Raw genomic sequence first — 21,385 nt, 5'->3', positions numbered from 1 at the left:
TGGCTAGGGTCAATAATTAGCCGATTTTGTACATAGATTTTGTTTTGTATAAAACTTGTTTATTTCAACTTTTATCGCTATACTCGTATTTTTTAAATAAGGAATAAGCAAATACTTTCCTTATATAGGGCCTAAGTTCATTTATAGATTAAATTCGGGATGATGAATTATCTTTCTAAGTACTCGTAATTTTTTGAATATTACTCATCAAATTAACTGAAGAGGACCTTATATGAGGTGTAGGGTCAATTATTGACCGATCCTCATAACATTTTGTAGACCAATTTTGGTTCAAAACCAAAAACTTATTTACATCGAATATCATCGCTGTTCTCGTCTTTTTGTTCCAGTAATTAGCGTTAAAATAATTTTCTGAAGGGGACCTTATATGTGGGGTAGGTCAATTATGGACCGATCCTCACTAAATTTGGTAGAGAGATTTTGACTCGCATAAAACTTATGTGTATCGTTACTCGTATTTTTAAGCCAGTAATGAGCGTAATTTTCTGAAGGGACCTTATATGGGGGTAGGGTCAATCATGAACCGAACCACATAAAATTTAGTAGAGAGATTTTGGTTGGCAAGAAACTTACTTATGTCGAATTTCATCGCTATACTCGTATTTTAATGCCATTAATGAGCGTTAAAGTAATTTTCTAAAGGGGACCTTATATGGTGGATAGGGTAATATATGGACCGATCCTAAAAAAAATTGGTAGGGAGGTTATGGCTTGCATAAAACTGATGTTTGTCGAATTTTATCATAATATTCGTTATTTTATGCCAGTAATGAGCGTTATAGTCATTTTCTGAAGCCGACCTTATATGGGGGGGTAAGGTCAATTATGGACCGATCCTCATAAAATATGATAGAGAGATTTTGGTTCATATGAAACATATTAAATTTATGTCGAATATCATCGGTATACTCGTATTTTTAAAACAGTTATGCCCTTTAAAGCCGTTTTTTAGGGGTCCACTTGTGTGGGGTCTATCCGAAAATGTGGACCGATATTGCGCATTTTCAATACCAAACCAACCTTATCAAAAGAGAATATTTGTGAAAATTTTCAACTGTCTAGCTTCTCCCGTGTGGATCCTATCGTGATTTAAACAGACAGACGATCGGACATTACTACATCGTCTTATAATTTAATAAAGACCTGAAATATATATACTTTTCTGGGTCTATGACCAATATTTCGATATGTTACAAACGGAATGACAAAATCCATATACCCCCATCTTTTTTGATGGTGGGTACAAAAACAAGTATGAAGTGATTCTGAGCCGATAATTTAAGGTGGGTGTAGGATCAATATTTTCAATATCAATATTCTATACTCTCTACTATTTTATTTAAAATTTTAAAACATTAATTTAAAGATATTTTTTAATTTTTTATCAGTTGTATATGGACCGATTTTGCTGATTTTTAAGAACAAATTTCTCAAAATTCTGATAGAATTATTGTGATTTGACACTGAAGTTAACTGAAATCTAGAGGAAATTCATTTTAACAGACAGACGGATATAATATATGGGCAATTTCGTGTCAAGTGACAGATCTCAAAATATCGATTTGGATGAAATTTTCACCAAGGTTAGTATGATTGGATAGTACACTAAAAATAAAATTTAAAAAAAAAATAAAAAAAAAAAATTTATAAACAGTGAATAAATAGACATCTAAACTCCTTTGGACATTTTTTGCTAGAACCAATAAGTAAAAAGGTACACTTATTTGAGTAAAATCTCTTATGACCTAACTTTGACCTCTAACTCCGGCAGTTCTTGACCGACAGAGTTGAAAATTTGTGTCTGGTCTACTATTCAATAGTACTAATCTTGGTGCAAATTCAGCCAAATCGGAAGACATCGATCGGAACAATATATTGTGGAATTTACAAACGGAAAGTTGGTATAACTTTTATCTACATAAAGCGCATAATAATTGCTCACTAGGGTATCCAGTGGACCACTTTTCTATAGGAATACCTCTCGAACGATGCGTATTTAATATTCGTATATCTTTCTCCCGTGTTTGTATAATTTCGATTTAAACTTTGTAGAGTAAATATTGTCGCGGAAACGATTTTAACGTTTGTATACTCTATATATAAACTCAGATTTGAAATTTTCAAAAATTGTATAAAAGTTATAATCCTAATATGTATAAAATATATAATATAATTTAATGCTTACATTAATTTACAATTTAATTTTCTTAACTTCAACTACGGGACTTAATCGGCTTGCAGTTTAATTAAACATTTACAACATGATGGTATTCTAAATCGATCCAATATAATGTCTTCATGCTCTGAAATAGCCACTAAAACCTGCTCGCCAAAACTTTGTCTACATATTGCCGTATAATGATTTGGTATGGGTATTCCAGTTGATTCGCCACAGGTTGAGCCCGCTTCTCTAGAATTTATAAAGTAGAAATATGAAATAAAATATTGATATTTTAAAAGTTACTTACAAGCATTCCTCTATACGTATGCCCTGTTTATGACGTGGTATATTAACTATAGGTTGCCATACACCATCATTATTAATGGCAGCCTCTGGATATATGATCTTCTCGCGAGAAGGGCATAAAAATTCCTCATCGTGGTGTAGATCATAATCTTCATCATAATCATCATTATAATCATAATCATCATAAAATTTATTAAAATATGATTCTAGTAGGGTGAATTCTTCATTAATAATTCTTTCTAAATGTAATATATCGGGATAATTTCTAAGCTTATTACAAAATATTTTGCCATTTCCTACAGTATCGAATTCAAGACAGTCACTTTCATCAATTGATAACTTAGATCCTGTAATTTTGTGTAGTTAGTAAAATCACTGTATTTCGCTAAAATGAAATGGTTTCTTACCTTCAAACCTTTTTTTTCTCTTGAGGGGATGTTCGGTCATTCCCTCTTTTATGTTATTAGTAAAAAAAATAAATTTAATTTAAATTTCAGAATAGTCCTTAATGGGTGTCAAATTCTGTCTCACCTTCAAACTCTGTATTTTCTTCTTCTGGGTTTTCAGTAACGGGCACTATTTTGGGTAGTTAGTAAAAAAATGAAGTAAATTAAAAAAATTTAACACAGTCACCGAAATCAAATTGTGTCTTACTTTTAAATTTATAATAGTCCGATTCTGGGGTTTCAGTGGAAAATAATTCTATTTTTGAATGTTAAAAAAAGAAATGGAATATATTTTATAATATATGTAAATATATAAATATATAATGAGCTAAATAAAAGTTGGAACAAAGCTTTGCCTTGAATAGATATTGGGGGTCAAAGGTTACAAAAAATCAAAATTGCGTTAAAAATATTAAGACGTAACAAGTAGGAGTGTTATATTCAGCTATGCCGAATCTTATGTACATAAACCCACCAACAAATCATATAACATGAAAGCTACCCTTTAAATAAACTTTGATAGGGCCAATTTTGTGTGGGGTCAATTATGAACCGATCCTTATATAACAGTTTTCGGTTGGTTTAATGTTCATCGCTGGATTTTTAATTCAGTTATAAGTTGTTTCATCGTTGTGCTCATAGCTTCAAGCCAATGATGAGCGTTTAACAAATTTTCTGAGTTATCGGAGGTAGGTATCCTATAAAATTTTGTCAAGAGATTTTGATTCGTTTAAAACTTATCTGTGTCCAATTTTATTGCTGTGTTCGTATTTTTAGCCAGTAATGAGCGTAAAAATTATTTTCGGAAGAGGACCTTATATGGGTGTTAGATTCAATTACGGACCAATCCTCACACAATCTTGTAGAGTGATTTCAGTTCGTATAAATCTTGCCTATATCGAATTTTATCACAATACTAGAATTTTTAAAACAGTTGTGGCATTTAAAACTGTTTTCCGGAGGCAACTTGTATGGGGGCTATGAGAATATGGACTAAGTGGTCCGATAATTCTTGTTTTCAATATCAAACAAACCCTACCTGTAGGAAATATTTGTGTGAAATTCAACCTTTTGCATCTTTTCGTTCGAACCCTATCGTGCTTTCAACAGACAGACGGACGGACGGACATGGCAAAATCGTTTTAAAGTTTAATAAGGACCCATATACTTTTATGGCTCTACGATCAATAATGTTATTATACCACGAAAACAGCTAAAAACCCAAAATCTATTATATAATAAGTAGGAGTGTATAGTCGGTCATGACCGACCATATGATACCCTACACCACTGAGTATGTTAAAAATGTGCATTATAGTCAATAACAAAGCATTTAAGTGTTTTACCTTAATTCCGAAATATTTTAACAATTTGTTGAAAGAAGTGATATTCTAAAAGAGAGGTTATATGAGGGCAAGGGTAAATAAGGGCCTATCCTTATGAATTTTGGTACATGGCTTTACGTTTACATTAGAGTTATGTATGCTGGATTTCATCGTGATACTAGTGATTATTAGTGAATTATTGACCTCCAAGTCATTTTCTAAAGGGGACTTTGTATGGGGGCTAGGGTCAAATAAAGTTCGATAATTATGAAAATTGGTAGTATTATTAAGACGTATATAGAACTAAGTTTTGCCGATTTTTGTAGAGATACTACAATATTTAACATAATTATGAACTCAAAAGCCCTTTCCGAGGGGTAGGGTTGTATGGGGGCTAGGTGAAATAATGGACCGATTTTAACCATTTTCAATAGGCCGTTGCGACCAGTACCTTGCGCACAAGGTTTACAGGGACAGCCAGCCAGCCGGACGGACGGATGGACATCGCTTAAAGTGATTCTGAGTCGATCGGTATACTTTAAGGTGGGTGTAGGACCAATATTTTGTGCGTTACAAACATCAGCACAAACGTATAATACCCTCCCCACTATGGTGGTGTAGGGTATAAAAATAAAGTTTATAAACGACTAAATGGCTGAACCGAATTTTTTGTAATTTTCATAGTGTAGTCCTGTATATCTGGAAGATGATAATTACTTTTTATATTGAAATTTCAAGTGAGCGAGGAGCCACGCCCATATTAAGAAAATATTAAATAGGTATATTTGAGATAATATAACAGTTAGAGTCGGAGCAACTTTATGGTCAAAATCATTATTTATGACAAAAAGTAGGGAGACTAGCAGCAAATGCACAAAGAAATTTAATATTCCTTTGAATATTTTGTATAAAACAGGGCGGACTTTCGTCTGGGGGGGCTTGGAGCCCCCATATGAATTAAATAAAAACATTCGTGCATCTGAGAAACTATTAGAACTAGAATCTTCAAATTTTACATGAAGAACTTTGAACTTATAAGGAATAACGGGCGGACATTCAATGGGGTCTTGGCACCTCCCATATGAATTAAATACAAAATTTCGTTTATATAGGAAATAGATTTTTCAAAATTTGCACGAAGAACTTTATTATTCATCTGAATATTTTGAAGAAAAAGGGCGGACTTTTATCTGGGAGGGCTAACTATCTGAGAAATTTTACATGAAGAACTTTGACATTAATGTGAACATTCAGAGAATAACGGATGGACTTTTAATGGTAGACTTGGCAACTCCCATATGAACTAAATACAAAATTTCGTATATCTGGGAAACTATTAGATAATTCAAATTTTTCATAGATTACATTAAAATCTCCTATATGTAACAAATTGTATATCTGCAAAAATATTGTAGTTAGATTAGAATCTTCAAAATCTTTAAGTGTTTTTTTTTTATTTATATTGCTTTTAGGGTAGCAAAGCACACTGGGTATAGCTAGTAGTCTATAATTAAAATCTAGAAAATTATAATAGCATCAGCAATCGTACGATGCATATTAAGTGAGATTTTCATAAAAAACTAATTTTTTGAACCGTTGACCGCCAATATCTCGCATATAGCGCGCACTATATTTATAGTGACTTTTCATACCTTATTATAAAGAGTAAGAAGGAGCTATTTACTCCTCCTTATCACTAAATAATATTATTATTGATTTCCCTAACTACTTACCGCTCTCTCCGCTACTGATTTCTTCCACAGATAATGTTTCAATTTTATCCTTAAATGGTCAAAAATAAAAAAAATAGTTTATTATTATTTTATATAGAAATAACCCAGCAAACACAAAAATTTTATGTTGATTTGAAAAGACTGTCGACTTTGAGAATGTTTCGAATGCATTTGAAAGTAAGTAACAGTTCTATATTTTAATAATATTTGGATTTAAATTGTAAAAATTTATGATTTAAGTTTTTATATGTCTGTGTTTGCTGGGAATATTAATTGTTTCACAGAACTTAAAACAAAGTTATTGTTTGCTTTTAAAATTTATTTTTTCTTTATTTATTATAATTTAAAAAAAAACATTAAACAACATATTATTAATAAATTTATTAGTATAAAAAAAAAACAATTCTAATCAAATGTAAATATACAATATGTGAGTTATTTTTTACATTAGTAGTAGATCGTTCGTATCGTTGCATTATTGTATTTTTAATTGATTTTTTTTATATTTCTTAAATTTTTGTTATAAAGTTTAATACTTAAATATAAATATAATGTTAAAGTAGAATTTTGTTAAATTTCTAAGATACAATTTAAATAGTCAATTATATCAAAGGGAAGTTGCCTAATAATCGCGTTACATATTTGATACTACATTATAACCATAATAATAATTTCAATAAAGATTCGTTCACACTAATCAAATACATATTTGACGAAAAAACGTGACCCCTAATAAGTCAAAATTTTAATTTCTTTAAATCATAACTTATTTACTAAAATATACCCAGCAAAAACTTTCATTAACTTTCAATAACAATTTACTTTCACAATCGCATTTTAAGTAATTTTTTTTTAAACACGGTGATATCATTGGAGGCCAGAACCTCAAACGCTTACAAGTAATTTGAAGAAGTAGTTATTGGAGGCATGAACCACAAACGCTTACAAATAATTTGAAGAAGTAGCCATTGCAAATCACATGATTACACATATACAGCTTCTATAGCTTCACAGGCAAGAAGACTAATGAATGAGAGAGTATTTATATAACACATTATTAGAAAGACCTTATTAGACTGCTTATGCAGTTATAACTTTGAATTTCATTATTAGTAGTTCCGACATTATTTGCAATTATCAAGAATCACGTAAGATCAATAAAACATCTAAAAAAAATGTGGTTACGTCTTTTTCGTCAAATATTTGATAAGTGTGGTATAAACGTAACTTAGGTAGAACGGATTTATTTAGGTTAGTTGTAAGATGTAGCATAGAATAGGACAGACATAAACTACTAAACAATGACCATTTGTTACTCCAAAGAACCTGCCAAAGAACCTGTTCCGGCAAGCCATTTTTAATCCATTTTGTGAATAATTTTAGGGGGATTTGTTCATGTTTGGGAGAATTGATGGGAGTAACAAAATCAAAAATATATTAATATGACAATCAAACTATTGTTTGACTTATCTATTATACAACTTGTCTATTATACAGCCCGAGGTTAAGTTATAGAACTGTACCTTATACTTAGCGAGCGAACTTCGAATTTTTAGAAAATCGTCAATACTTTTAATAAACACAATTCCAAAGAACCTGCCAAGGAACCTGTTCCGGCAAGCCATTTTTAATCCATTTTGTGAATAATTTTAGGGGGATTTGTTTAAGTTTGGGAGAATTGATGGGAGCAACAAAACCGAAATATATTAATATGACAATCAAACTATTGTTTGACTTATCTATTATACAACTTGTCTATTATACAGCCCAAGGTTAAGTTATAGAACTGTACCTTATACTTAGCGAGCGAACTACGAATTTTTAGAAAATCGTCAATACTTTTAATAAACACAATTCAGAATAAAAATTTGGAAAATTATTTATTAAATTTAAAGGAAAAATCGCAATATGGCAAGTGGTGATACTTGATCTGCAACAAATTGAGTTTATCAGACTTTTGAATGTCTAATGGGGTCTTCAAAATAAATTTTTACTGATATAACAATTTCATAGCTTTAGCATTTTAACTGTATATTATTTTGTACAACATTCCAATTGTATCTAAAATATTTTTTTTAACAAATTTTATAAAATTCTTATTTATAAGCTAATTCAATTTTTCTTAAAAGGTCCATTCGAAACAGATTTTTTTTTCGTATTTTCAACGAATATTGGAAGAATCCTTTTTGATTGATTTTTTTTTTAATTAGAATCCTTTTTTAATTGTTTAATAGACATACCAATCATATTTCTATACATGTGATGATTAAATTAAAATTTATAAAATACAATTGGAAACAATACAGATTTTTACTTAGAATTTATTATTAACAAATATTGTTGTATATATATAATTAGATCTATTCTTTTTTTACAAATATATTAGTTATACCAACTAAGCATTTTGTCAATATTTATACAAATTTATTTTTTAACAATTTAAAAGACTCATTTAAGAATCACTACAAAAAAAATTATATTAAACTAAATTTTATTTTAAAATCTAAAGTAATGGACAGTTTGGCCTGCCATCCATCCTGTGAGTGTTTGGGTTTCTAAGGAAACGGAAAGAGAATATATAACAAAAAGTTTCACTATATTTATTAATTCATCACTCACCTTAAATCACATTTTGAGTTCGAATTTAAAAAAAAAACGGCAACAGTTTTCTTTACTACTGAGTTATCTTTACCTGTTATGAAGACCTCCGTCAGACCTCAGTTCTCAGAACGCATTTACAACAGGAAGGCATTTTAAATTGTTCTTTTATAACGGTATCATCACTTGTATAGGCAACTAAAGAGCGATAAATGTAACTTTGTTTACATGTAGCGGTATAGCGATTGGGTAAACTTAGACCAGTATTTTCACCACAGGTAGAGCCCTCGTTACTAGAATCGATAGAGATCACAATAATTTATAAATTTCTTAAAAAAATATTTTGGACCAAGGCTGGCAAGCGATATGGGTTATCGATCTAAAATGATAGTATATGAATACTTATAAATAATTTACTGAAAAACTTGTTATCGATAACACTATCAGTTGCCAGCCTCTTGTTCTTAAATAACATTTCTACTTACACACATTCCTCTATACGTATACCCTGTTTATATTTAGGAATATTTACTATAACCAACCAATTATATTCCCTATCAACACCCGCTTGAGGATAAATAACTCGAACACGGCTCTTACATAGAAACTCTTCATTTGGTTCGTTATTCATGCGTTGACTAATGTTTTGTGGTAGAACCAAATCTTCACCAAAGAATGATTCTAAATTCGAGAATCTCTGCTTAATAATCTGTTCCAAATGTGACTTCTCGGGATAATTACGCAGCTGAGTACAAAATGGTTGCCATTGATGGCATCCTTTTCCAAACAGTCATTGGTATCGACTACTTCTTTTCTTTTCACAACGGTTTTTTTCGGGTTCAGGTTCGGGTTCTTCGGTGGGAAAATGAACTACTTGTAGTAGAATAATGAATAATAATTTTTAATTTATGTCTAAATCACTTTAGTTAATTAGTATACTTTCGGTTGATTAGCATTATATTAGTGGGTTAATTTCCGTTTGATTTTTTGTTTTCATTGGTTAGTTTAAAACTTGTTTAGATAATTTTTTTTATATTCCTTTAAACCATTTTATATATTTTATTTTTTACTATAGTAACACTTTTATAAATATACTTACTTCTATCTTGACTTCGAGTATAATCCACAGACGATGGCGAGGTTTCAATTTTATCCTTAAATGTTTAAATAATATTTAATTTATTAATTTGTTTAAACAATATAAACCGCAATAACACATTTTGTTAGGCTGTTAGTAAATTTGCTTCGAAAATATATTAGGTGAAAGCGCAATAACTTCAATATAAACGTGCATTACTTTTGTGTCGCTACACATTTCCAAAAGCATATCAGAAGTTTGTATTGGTATTTCTGAAATATTATTAAAAATTTTAAATGATTTCTGAAATACAAAAGAAATTTCTGAAATACAATTTGAAATGGTGTAAGTGCATTTTTATCACAAGAACGTGCAACTAAACCATCTCCCATAATTTTTAAATTTGAACTTTAGACAATTTTTGATAACGTTAGTTAATATTTTGATTACAATATGATATACAATTTTTTTTGCAATATTTATAATATTTACAGAGTTTAAATTGTTTTTCAATTTTAGATGTTTTGAAATTTTTTTTTTGATTTTTAGATATATTTGTCCAATTTATAATCGATGTCGAAAGTTTAAATTGTTTTTGATCAATTTTAGATTATTTGTCCAATTTATAATCGATGTCGTATGTTTGTATCGGAGTATGTCATACAATAGGCTTCATCCCAGTGCCGAACACGTTTGGTCCAAATTTTCAATATATCTTGAAAATTGCCGCTTCTACCTTGCGCACAAGGCGATTCTGAGTCGATCGGTATACTTTAAGGCAGTTGTAGGACCAATATTTTTGTGCTTTACAATTATCATCACAAACACAAACATAATTACGACATACAAACATACAACACCCATTGTGAATTGGACAATTATGTACATATATTATATGGCGCAGGTAGTCTAGTCTACAGTCTAGTCTATAGTCAAGTCTATAGTCAAGTCTAAAGTCTAGTCTACAGTCTAGTCTATAGTCAAGTCTATAGTCAAGTCTAAAGTCTAGTCTATAGTATAGTATTTAGTCTAGACCATAGTCTAGTCTATAGTCTAGTCTATAGTCTAGTCTATAGTCTAGTCTATAGTCTAGTCTATAGTCTAGTCTATAGTCTAGTCTATAGTCTAGTCTATAGTCTAGTCTATAGTCTAGTCTATAGTCTAGTCTATAGTCTAGTCTATAGTCTAGTCTATAGTCTAGTCTATAGTCTAGTCTAAAGTCTAGTCTATAGTCTAGTCTATAGTCTAGTCTATAGTCTAGTCTATAGTCTAGTCTATAGTCTAGTCTATAGTCTAGTCTATAGTCTAGTCTATAGTCTAGTCTATAGTCTAGTCTATAGTCTAGTCTATAGTCTAGTCTATAGTCTAGTCTATAGTCTAGTCTATAGTGTAGTCTATAGTCTAGTCTATAGTCTAGTCTATAGTCTAGTCTATAGTCTAGTCTATAGTCTAGTCTATAGTCTAGTCTATAGTCTAGTCTATAGTCTAGTCTATAGTCTAGTCTATAGTCTAGTCTATAGTCTAGTCTATAGTCTAGTCTATAGTCTAGTCTAGTCTATAGTCTAGTCTATAGTCTAGTCTATAGTCTAGTCTAGTCTATAGTCTAGTCTATAGTCTAGTCTATAGTCTAGTCTATAGTCTAGTCTATAGTCTAGTCTAGTCTATAGTCTAGTCTATAGTCTAGTCTATAGTCTAGTCTATAGTCTAGTCTATAGTCTAGTCTATAGTCTAGTCTATAGTCTAGTCTATAGTCTAGTCTATAGTCTAGTCTATAGTCTATTCTATAGTCTAGTCTATAGTCTATTCTATAGTCTAGTCTAGTCTATAGTCCAGCCCATAGTCTAGTCTATAGTCTAGTCTATAGTCTAGTCTATAGTCTAGTCTATAGTCTAGGTTATTATCTACTCTATAGTCCAGGTTATAGTCTAGTCTATAGTATAGGTTGTAGTCTAGTCTATAGTCTAGTCTATAGTCTAGTATATAGTCTAGTCTATAGTATAATCAATAGTCTAGTCTATAGTCGAACCTCTAGTCTATAAGCCATTTTATCACAAAGTAAAAATTAAAATAAGAAAGATATACATATGTATATGTAATTTGTGGGTGTCATTAAAAATTCTGACAGTCTATAAGTTTCATATTTTTCTAGTAAGAGATATTCTTTGTTATCGACAGTTTGCTCAAATTATAAAAAATTAAAGCTGCGGGGCATGTAAGAAATCTAAAATACCAAACACCAATAGCTAGTTTTTATACATAAGCAAAATGTATTAAAAAAACTAATATTTCTACAATCTATAGTCTTAAATATAATTTACAAAACTTATTCTAAGTTAATTTAATAAATTACATTTGCCCTACTCACAATCAGCGATGTAGTGTTCTATTGTTGTAACTATAATACAAAATTATATTATACAACAATATAACGTTACGATGCCGATAGTGAATAACTGTTAGAATATAAATGCATATGTAAAGGTACATATTAATTATCATTAACTTGAATATTTACACAGGAACATTTAAAACATACATATAAAATTCCAATTAATAAGCATAAAAATAAACTTACTTTCGTCAAAGGAAGTCCACCGGGAAAATGAGTTTGAAATCTATTTTCGAAACTTTCATTACTATGCGCTGTAATTGTTATTTTTTACTTAGTTTTAATAATTTTGTTTGTATTCCAAATACAGAAAAAATAACATGATTTTTCATTCCAGTTACAATACTTACAGCTACTATTTTGATTAACAGTAGTATGATTTGTGTTATTCTTCTCCTCTTTCGGTACATAATCTTCATTATAGACAAGACTCAATTTTCCATTTGGACTTCTTTGAACCTTAAAGAACTCCTTATCACTAGATGAGGCTGATGATTGTGGTGTTATATGGATCTGGTTGATCGCCAATCATTTGATCAGCATATGAATTAAAATGAGTTTGATTGACAAATGGTGCAGTATTCTATAAAAATTAAATACATATTTTGAAATAAAAATACTTGACTAAGTAGCATGCATGAGTAGATTCTGGAAACCTTATATAAGGGACTAAGACTTACTTTAAACAAATATAAACCAGGTCCAAAATTCGTAGAAAATACACTACGTATATTTTTATCCACTATAGAATCTGTGCTGGACTGTTCATTGTTATGTGGGGGGTTGTAGCCATGCGGGTGTCCAGCTGGCGGTGAGGCGGCAAATTGTTCATGACTCCGATAGCTGGCATGATTATCTTTATGGAGGGGCGGTTTTCTAAATCGACTCCCTAACGGCCCAACTGCATCACCCAGATATTGTGGATTATGTTCACTAGACTCTATATAGGGAGCACGATCACGTCTTTCATTATAAATTGACTACTGGGACAGACTATCTAAAAGTAGTATTTTATAGGTGGGTCAATATAAAAAAAAAAAATAAGTTTCTACTTTGCTTATGACTGATTAATGAATTTTTCAGAATTTATTAATACTTAGTTTATGTTAAATGTTAGATCTTCAGGAATTATATACATACTTCTGTTCTTTATGAGTTTTATGTTTTTCTATTTACCTATAATTACTCTATTTTGTACATAAATATTTATTAATTGACTTAGAACTTATTCGATTCTTTAAATAACATTTGGAAATGAAAAAAGTTTTTCATTTCTTAATTCAGCCTCCAATAACAAGTCGAATTACGTTATTTTTGCAAAAAATCTTTTTTTTTCGAATTTATTTATAATATGATCTTGATACTATAATTTTTCTGATATTATACCGTATTTTAAATATTTTTTAAAATAATTTTTTTTTAGACAAAATTAAAGATTTCCAATTACCTTAGAGTTTTTTGTTTGACAACATTAAAGCAAAGTCTTATATAACTGTTTTCGTTCAATAAATATAATTCGAAAACCAATTACTAATCCTAATATACAAGAGATTACAAAAGTCAAAAAAATAATATTATACACTGCTGCAGTTTTACTGGTATTTTTATTTTTGCACCCTACACCATTACAGTGAGAAGGGTATTATGCTTTGGTGCTAATGTTAGTAAATATCAATAAGTAAGAATATTATATTCGCCAATGCCATCTTAGAACATGTGTCATAAGAAGTCGTAAGTTTAATTACCTTAAAACATACGACATTTGGTTCTGTATATGGACGTAAGAAATTTTGGATCGAAATTTTCTCATTTATTGTTTGCAGAATTCTTGTCATACATAAGTGCATATATTGATATCAAGATGAATTTAAACAGATTTTCGAAAAGGACCTTCAGTAAATTCTAGACCGAACGTGTCCAGAATTTATTGACCGTGTTTGCATCGATTTGTACGTAACATACATATTATTAACTTAATTACACTATAGCATTTCAAGTCCTTATTTTAACATGGGCCAATGTCATCGGAAACAAGTACTTATCACGCTCGCTTATAAGTAGGGAGTTAGGTAAGTAGTACTTGTAAGTAGTTTGGTTTTAGAAAGATAAGTAGCCTACGACAATGCGTATATAATTATTTGTCTATGTAATGCAGACGTTATATATTAGTTATTGAAAGTAAGTTTTTGAATAAGTATAACCCATTACTATTTTTCTGTAAGGTTTCACTACTGGATCGTAATAGAAACTTATAAGGACCCAGAATGTATGTATAAGTAGGTAAGTACTATTATGGAAATTAGCTCAATATTTCGATGTATTATAAAAGATTCAGAAAGAATCATTAAACGAACTCGGTTTTAAAACATCTCCAAGCCATCCTACAAATGTCCTTTAAAATATCTAGGAATAAAATTGACCTTATGGTCATACATTTCCTAAAATAGGTTTGTAAGCCCTTATATAATCCTTCCTACATATTGGACCCTACAAAAGAGGGTATCACATGATCCCAAATAGCCAAAACTCATTTCTTACATATTTTTAATATTCTCTTTATACCCTACACCACTTTAGTGGGGAGGGTATATTGGGTTTGTGCTGATGTTTGTAACGCACAATAATATTGGTCCTATACCCACCTTAAAGTATACCGAAAATAATCCAATGAAATTTTGTACATGATCTTCTATTGTTTCAGTGACGAAGCCTATTGAAAATGGTTAAGATCGGTCCCTTTATTTCACCTAGCACCCATATAACTGAATCCCCGAAAAGGGCTTGTAAGCCTTGTAATCAAAGTACAGGTCGCAATTTTGAAGATAATTCAATGAAATTTTGCACATGAAAATATGTAACATCGGTCCAATATTTGACCTAGCCCTCGTACAACTGAACACCCCTAATAGGGCCTTTAAGTTCATAATTATGTTCAATATACTCGTATCTCTACAAAAAGCTGCAAAACCAAGTTCTATACTAGCCTTTATGACCCTGATGAATTTTTTGATAATAGGGCCTCATTTGACCCTAGCCCCTATACAAAACCCCCTTCGAAATATGACACAATGTACACAAAAATTCAACTTAAATTATTTAATATGAACACTAAATCACATATTATTTTTATAACTGGTGTAGGTGTATTATATGGTCGGCTTCGACCGACTATAACTTATTACTTGTTTTTCATTCCCCTTTGGTAACAGATGCTAAATAAACAATAACAACAAAATCAATAACTAAAATTTGGACAGATGTTTTTTTTTTGTGTTGTTTTTTTATTCACATTTCGCAATAATATACAATATATTTTTGTATTAAACACAAGAATAATATAAAAAAACAACAACAACAACAAATATCACAACAGTAACACAACGATGATGAGGAGAATGTTAAATGAATTAAGAAAAAAAAAAAACAATTAAAACAATAACAAACAGCAGCCTGATATTCAATATTCATCCCAAAACAAGTTTTATTTAAAATATTTTTATGGCTTAAATAAAGAAGAAGCTGTTTGTTGTTATTAAGTTAAGAAATTAATAAATGTACTATATTTAGTATAAATTTATAGGTTAGTTAGTATAGATTGGAAGACAATTTTTGTGTAAAATCCAGTTACTATTATAAAGTGACCTATATACATACATTGAAATTGTATATTCGAAAACTATTTAAAAAGGGTTTTAATTTTAATTAATTTACTGGTTTAATTTCGATTTTAAAACAATACGCAGGTGTATATAATTGATATTATCATTGCGTTTGCTACACAAAAGTGGGGTTTCTTTTGGAATCTAAAGCGATCTATCCAAGTCTGATGGAAAGCTCGTTAGGGCTCAAGTGTGGGTAGCTAGAGGAGAAAAACTTGCACACAAATATTATCTATTGATAAGATACATATATTAAAAATACACATCCAATATCGAACTGTATTTGACACTGGTTTCCATAAAGGGTCCTCTTCAGAAAATAACATTTTCAAATCGATCAATAATACCAATAGAACAATAAACTAACAAGTTTTATTAGTTCGTTACCAAATTTGATGAGGATCGGTTACTAATTGTCTCTACCATTATGGATCGTTATCCCCATGATACCATTAAAATTATGATATATATTAATATAAAATTGATTCTAATAAGCTAAACACTCTCTCGAAATTTCTATATTTTTGCAAAACCCTACCACCAAAAAAGGAGTCATTTCATTTGTAAGACGTCGAAATGTTGATTTAAGATCCAATGTATATATTTCCTGGGTCCTTATTAAATTCTAAAACGATCTAGCCATGTCCGTCCGTCTGTTTGTTAAAGTCACAATAGAGATCTGAAATTTGGAACAAATATTTTATTGAAGTTTAGATGAAGTTTGTTTGAACTGAAAATAAATAATATTGGTCCACGGCTACCAGTACCCATATAATGTCTTCTTCAGAAAATGACTATAACACTCATGAGTGGCTTAAAAGAACGTTGACATAAACAAGCTTTATAGCCAAATTGTGTTTGTCAAATTTTTTGAGGATCGTCAATAATTTACCCTACCCCGATATAAAAACTCCCTCAGAAAATGACCTCTAACTTCTATAAACAAGTTTTATAGGAACTGAAATATTTCTTTGAAATTTTATGTGGATCGGTTTATAAAAGCTCCCTCTAAAAAATGACGTTAAAGATCATAAGTTACTTAAAATGCCAGTTTAGGATCGAAATTGACATAAACAAGTTTTATAGGAACTAAAATGTTGATTTAGGATATATTGTATATATATTATGGGTCATTATTAGATTCCAAGACGAGCTAGCCATGTCCGTCCGTTTGTCTGTTTGTTTAAATCACAAAAGAAAGCTGAAATTTGGAAGAAATATTTTGATAAAGTTGATGCCGTTTGTTTGGAATTGGAAATGAGCAATATCGGTCCACGATCACCTAGTCCCCTGCAGAAAATTACTATAACACTCATAACTGGCCTAAAAGAGCATATATAGCGTTGACATAAGCTAGCTTTATAATAGCCAAATTGATTTTGTTAAATTTTATGAGGATCGGTCAATAATTGATCCTACCCCCATTTAAAATCTCTCTCAGATAATGACTTTAACTTCCATAAACAGGTTTTATAGGAACTAGAATATTTCTGTCAAATTTTATGAGGATCGGTCCATAGTTAAGCTCCCTCTAAAAAATGACTTTAAAGCTCATAAGTTACTTCAAAATGCCAGTATAGGATCGAAATTGACATAAACAAGTTTTATAGGCACTATTATTAATCTGTCAAATTTATTGAAAATCGGTCCTTAATTGGCCTTACCCTCCATATAGGGTTAACGCTCACTACTAGTTTAAAATGCGAACATAGTAACGAAATTCGACATAAACATCTATTATAGGAACTAAAACCTTTCTGTAAATTTTTATAGGGTCACCTTCCGAAATTCATTTGAAATTTATGGCACATGATTTGATGGTGGGTATATAAGATTAATTATAACTGATTATAGCATCAAACTTAATTTCTAATTATTTTACCAAAATTTTAAATATTTAATTCTGAATTGAAAAAAAAATTAATGAATCATTCGTGTGAATTATAAATTGTTATCTTTATTCTAAAATTAAGTTGTTAAACCCAAAAAAAAAGACAGGCCCTTAATATAATAAATTATGACTAAAAAAGTGCTTTTTAAAACATATGTTTTTAGACAATAATTAAACAATAAAGATTATTTTTTTGTCAAAAATAAATGTGAGCTAATTAAGTGTTATTTAATTATTTATTATATAAATAACTTAATTTGTATATGTATAAGTTTTTATAGCTTTTTATATTATTTCCTAGTTATTAAAAAAAAAAACATATATTTGTGCGATTCCATTTAAAATAAAACTGTTTTTTTAACAGCTAATATGCTTTTAAAATATTCTAAATTAAAAATAAAAAAATAATATTTGTAGCAAATATTTTTAAATTATGTATGTATTTGCGTCCTCTGATCTTTCCATAAATAAATAAAAAAAAATGTTGTATTAAACATTCAAATGTTTGGCAGCAAAATATGATTAAGTAAATTTATGAATTATATGAATTAATTAATAAATAATTATGTTTTTTTTATTTGTCTGGGACTCTGGCTTTGGCTTCAGTTTCGGTTAATGACGTTTTATCATAAACAAAAACTCAACACGCGCCAATTTTTGTTTATTTGAGTTAAAAATTTTTTTTTGTTGAACTTTCTTTGGAAAAAAATTAATCATTGCTTGATTTAATTGTAGTACGAAATTTGTTTTTATATTTTATTTGACATTTAAATAAAACAATTAATTTTTTTTTTTTTTTGTATAAATGTTTTGTAATGATCATTCTTTTGTGTTTAGAATAATGAACAGAAATGGAATAAATAATCGCCTCAAGTTGTAAACAGATTAACAGGCTTTTAGTAGGAAATTAAGGAATCTGTTAAATTTGTGATTTTTTTTTAAAGAATTTATTAGCCAAAATTTATGTGAATCCATTAAGTTGAAATTTTTGGAACAGTTCTCAAAAATTTTTTAATAAACAACTTTTTATTTTAGTCATTAACGGTCTGCTTGGTCTGCGCGTTGGTCTGTGAGACCGATTTTTAACCACCACTATAGTGGGTAGGGTATAAAGTAAAGTATACCAATCGGCTCAGAATTACTTTCTGAGTCCATTTAGCTATGTCCGTCTGTCCGTCCGTCTGTCTGTCTGTCTGTCTTTCCGTCTATGTGTCTATGTAAACCTTGTGCGCACTCTACAGGTCGCAATTTTCAAGATAATAAGATGATATTTTGCACATACTCTTCTTTGAAGAGTATGGGGGCTATACTTATTTCGTATAGCCCCCATACAATCGTACCCCCCGAATAGGTCGTTTGAGCTCATGTTAATTGTTCTTGTATAACTTCAAAAATCGACAAAACTTAGTTTTATATAAATCTTAATGATAATGCTGATTTTCGCAATGATCGGCCAGATCATTTAACCCTATCCCTCATACTAAGTCCCCTTCAGAAAACGACTTGATGGTCAAAATTCACTTATAAACACTAATATCATGATGGTATTCTGCATAAATAACTAATGTAGACGTAAATCCCTCTACCAAAAGTTATAAGGATAGGACCATATTAACCCCCTGCCCTCATATAACCCCTTATTTAGAAAATGCCTTTTTTGTCAACAAATTGTTCAAATGTTTCTGAATTAAGGAAAAAATTAAATTATTATTAAATAAAATAATCAACATTTTTAACATAATCACTTGTGTAGAGTATTATAAGGTCGGCCATGCCCGACTATAAATTCTTTCTTGTTTTTATTGCAAAATATAATCGACGTTAGAATGACTTCATGACTTGATGTAAGCTTCGTTTTAGTGTAGTAAAAAGCCGTTGAGCTGGATCAAAGAATAAAAAGGTTGGTATATTGAAACAAGTAGGAAAGTATAGTCGGACATGGCAACTATATAATACCTTACACCATGGGTATATTTTAGAAATTATTTATTTCTCATAAAAGATTTGTTGAATTTTACCTTAATTCCGATGTATTTAAGCACATTATTAATGAAAAACTAAATTTATAAAAGAGGCTTTATATGGGAGCTAGGGTCAAATATGGACCCACCCTCAAAAAATTGAAAATAGGGATGTAATTTTATATAAAGGTTAGTTATGCTGAATTTCATCGCGATACTAATGGTTATAAGTAAATTTTTGGACGTTTAAGATATTTTTAAAGGGGGGTTTGTATGGGGGCTAGGGTCAAACGAAGGCCACTCATTGTAGAAATTGGCATAGTTATGTAGTATATTTGACATAGTTATGTGTTAAAAACCCAAAATCGGAAGGTCGGGTTGTATGGGGACTAGGTGAAATAATGGAACGATTTCAACCATTTTCAATAGGCATCATCCCTTGAAAAATGTGGCATGTACCTTGCGCACAAGATTTACATGGGCAGCCAGCCGGACGGACGGACATGTCTAAATCGACTCAGAAAGTGAGTCGACCGGTATAGTTAAAGGTGGGTGTAGGACCAATATTTGTATGCGTTACAAACATCGGCACAAACGTATAATACCCTCCCCACTGTAGTGGTGTAGGTTATAAAAAAAGTTAATAAACAACTTTTTATTTTAATCATTAACTGTTCTATAGCCGCTCGTTGGTCTGTGAGACCGAGTTTTAAAAATCCGTTTTTTTATTGCAAAAGAGAATCGACGTTAGTAAGCTTCGTTTTAGTATAGTAAGAAGCTGTTGGGCTGGCTCAAAGAATAAAAAGGTTCCACCATCAAAAAATATCGAGGTATATTGACTTTGTTTGCAACACAAAGAATTATTGATCGTAGACCCATAAAAGTGTTCATATTCCGGAACCTTACTAAATTTTAAGACATGTGCGTCCGTCAGTCTATTGAAATCACAATAGGAGAGAAGCTAGAGGTCTGAACTTTTGCACAAACATTATCTATAAATAAGCAATGGTAATAAAATTTTTCACAAGTTAATTTTATAATTCCGGAGATTATATTATAATGTATGGCGGTCATTGGACCATAATTGACCCCATATAAGGTCTTCTTCAAAAACGGCTTCAAACCCTCATAACTGACTTAGGCTGATGTCATAGTGGGCGCTACAAGCGATGCGAAGCTTTACGCTACAATTTTTTGCTTGTGTTTTCTCGCATCAAGCTTCATTTTCAATCTGACATGACACATAGGGAAACACAAGGAAAGGTTTGTAGCTTAAAGCTTCGCATCGCTTGTAGCGCCAACTCTGACATCAGCCTTAATACAGGCAGTATATCGACAAAATTCGACATAAACAAGTTTTATAGAAATAAAAAGGAGTGTACAACTGACTGGTTAGTTAGTTTGAAATGAGAATGTATGTTACATCAAATCTGATGAAATACACCTAGGCTTGCATCGGGCCTGTTGTGCGTTCCTTTAGCAGTGTCTCTGGTGGGAATCAAGCCCACGTTCCCTGGTCTAACAGACTAGAACAGTAACGGAGTCATACTTCAAACCTGACTAACTAACGAAACAGTTAAGACAGAGTTGTGCCAGTCTAACAGACTGGAACACTAACACACTTCAAAACTGTGTAACTAACAAAACTGGACTAACGTGTCAGTAGTTGTTTCAAAACTGCAGGGTTATGATACAAACATTTACATATTAGTTTGAAATTAAATAAACATTTCTATAGTACATGCATACATACATATATTCATTTATTTATGTACATATGTATGTACTCCAACATCCATACAAATATTAAACTACCA

The 21,385-nt window shown here is 30.4% G+C and overlaps 1 protein-coding gene across 3 annotated transcripts in view; it reads right to left on the bottom strand.

Annotated features, from left to right (window-relative positions):
- The window catches only part of LOC119603745 (protein spaetzle), a 35,898-nt gene that overhangs the window by 915 nt on the left and 13,598 nt on the right, over positions 1 to 21,385 (bottom strand). Inside the window, exons 3-8 of one of the 3 annotated variants that reach the window (XM_037955905.1) lie at positions 5,993 to 6,041; positions 3,143 to 3,190; positions 3,020 to 3,064; positions 2,896 to 2,940; positions 2,490 to 2,835; positions 2,207 to 2,431 (exon numbers count right to left, since the gene is read on the bottom strand). In XM_037955905.1, coding sequence (XP_037811833.1) covers positions 2,248 to 2,431; positions 2,490 to 2,835; positions 2,896 to 2,940; positions 3,020 to 3,064; positions 3,143 to 3,190; positions 5,993 to 6,041 — 717 coding nt within the window. In that variant the 3' untranslated portion in view covers positions 2,207 to 2,247. Of the gene's footprint in view, positions 1 to 2,206; positions 2,432 to 2,489; positions 2,836 to 2,895; positions 2,941 to 3,019; positions 3,065 to 3,142; positions 3,191 to 5,992; positions 6,042 to 6,306; positions 7,319 to 7,588; positions 8,548 to 8,611; positions 8,884 to 9,075; positions 9,464 to 9,689; positions 9,745 to 12,243; positions 12,312 to 12,407; positions 12,641 to 12,737; positions 13,055 to 21,385 lie in introns of those variants that run through there. The other 2 variants (XR_005231425.1, XR_005231426.1) reach the window with 2 other exon arrangements.

This window comes from Lucilia sericata, unplaced genomic scaffold (genome assembly GCF_015586225.1).
Source record: "Lucilia sericata isolate MDLA Ls3-8-SP2 unplaced genomic scaffold, ASM1558622v1 Contig000333F_arrow, whole genome shotgun sequence".
NCBI classification, from domain to species: domain Eukaryota; kingdom Metazoa; phylum Arthropoda; class Insecta; order Diptera; family Calliphoridae; genus Lucilia; species Lucilia sericata.
This window is presented reverse-complemented; position numbering and strand designations above follow the sequence as displayed.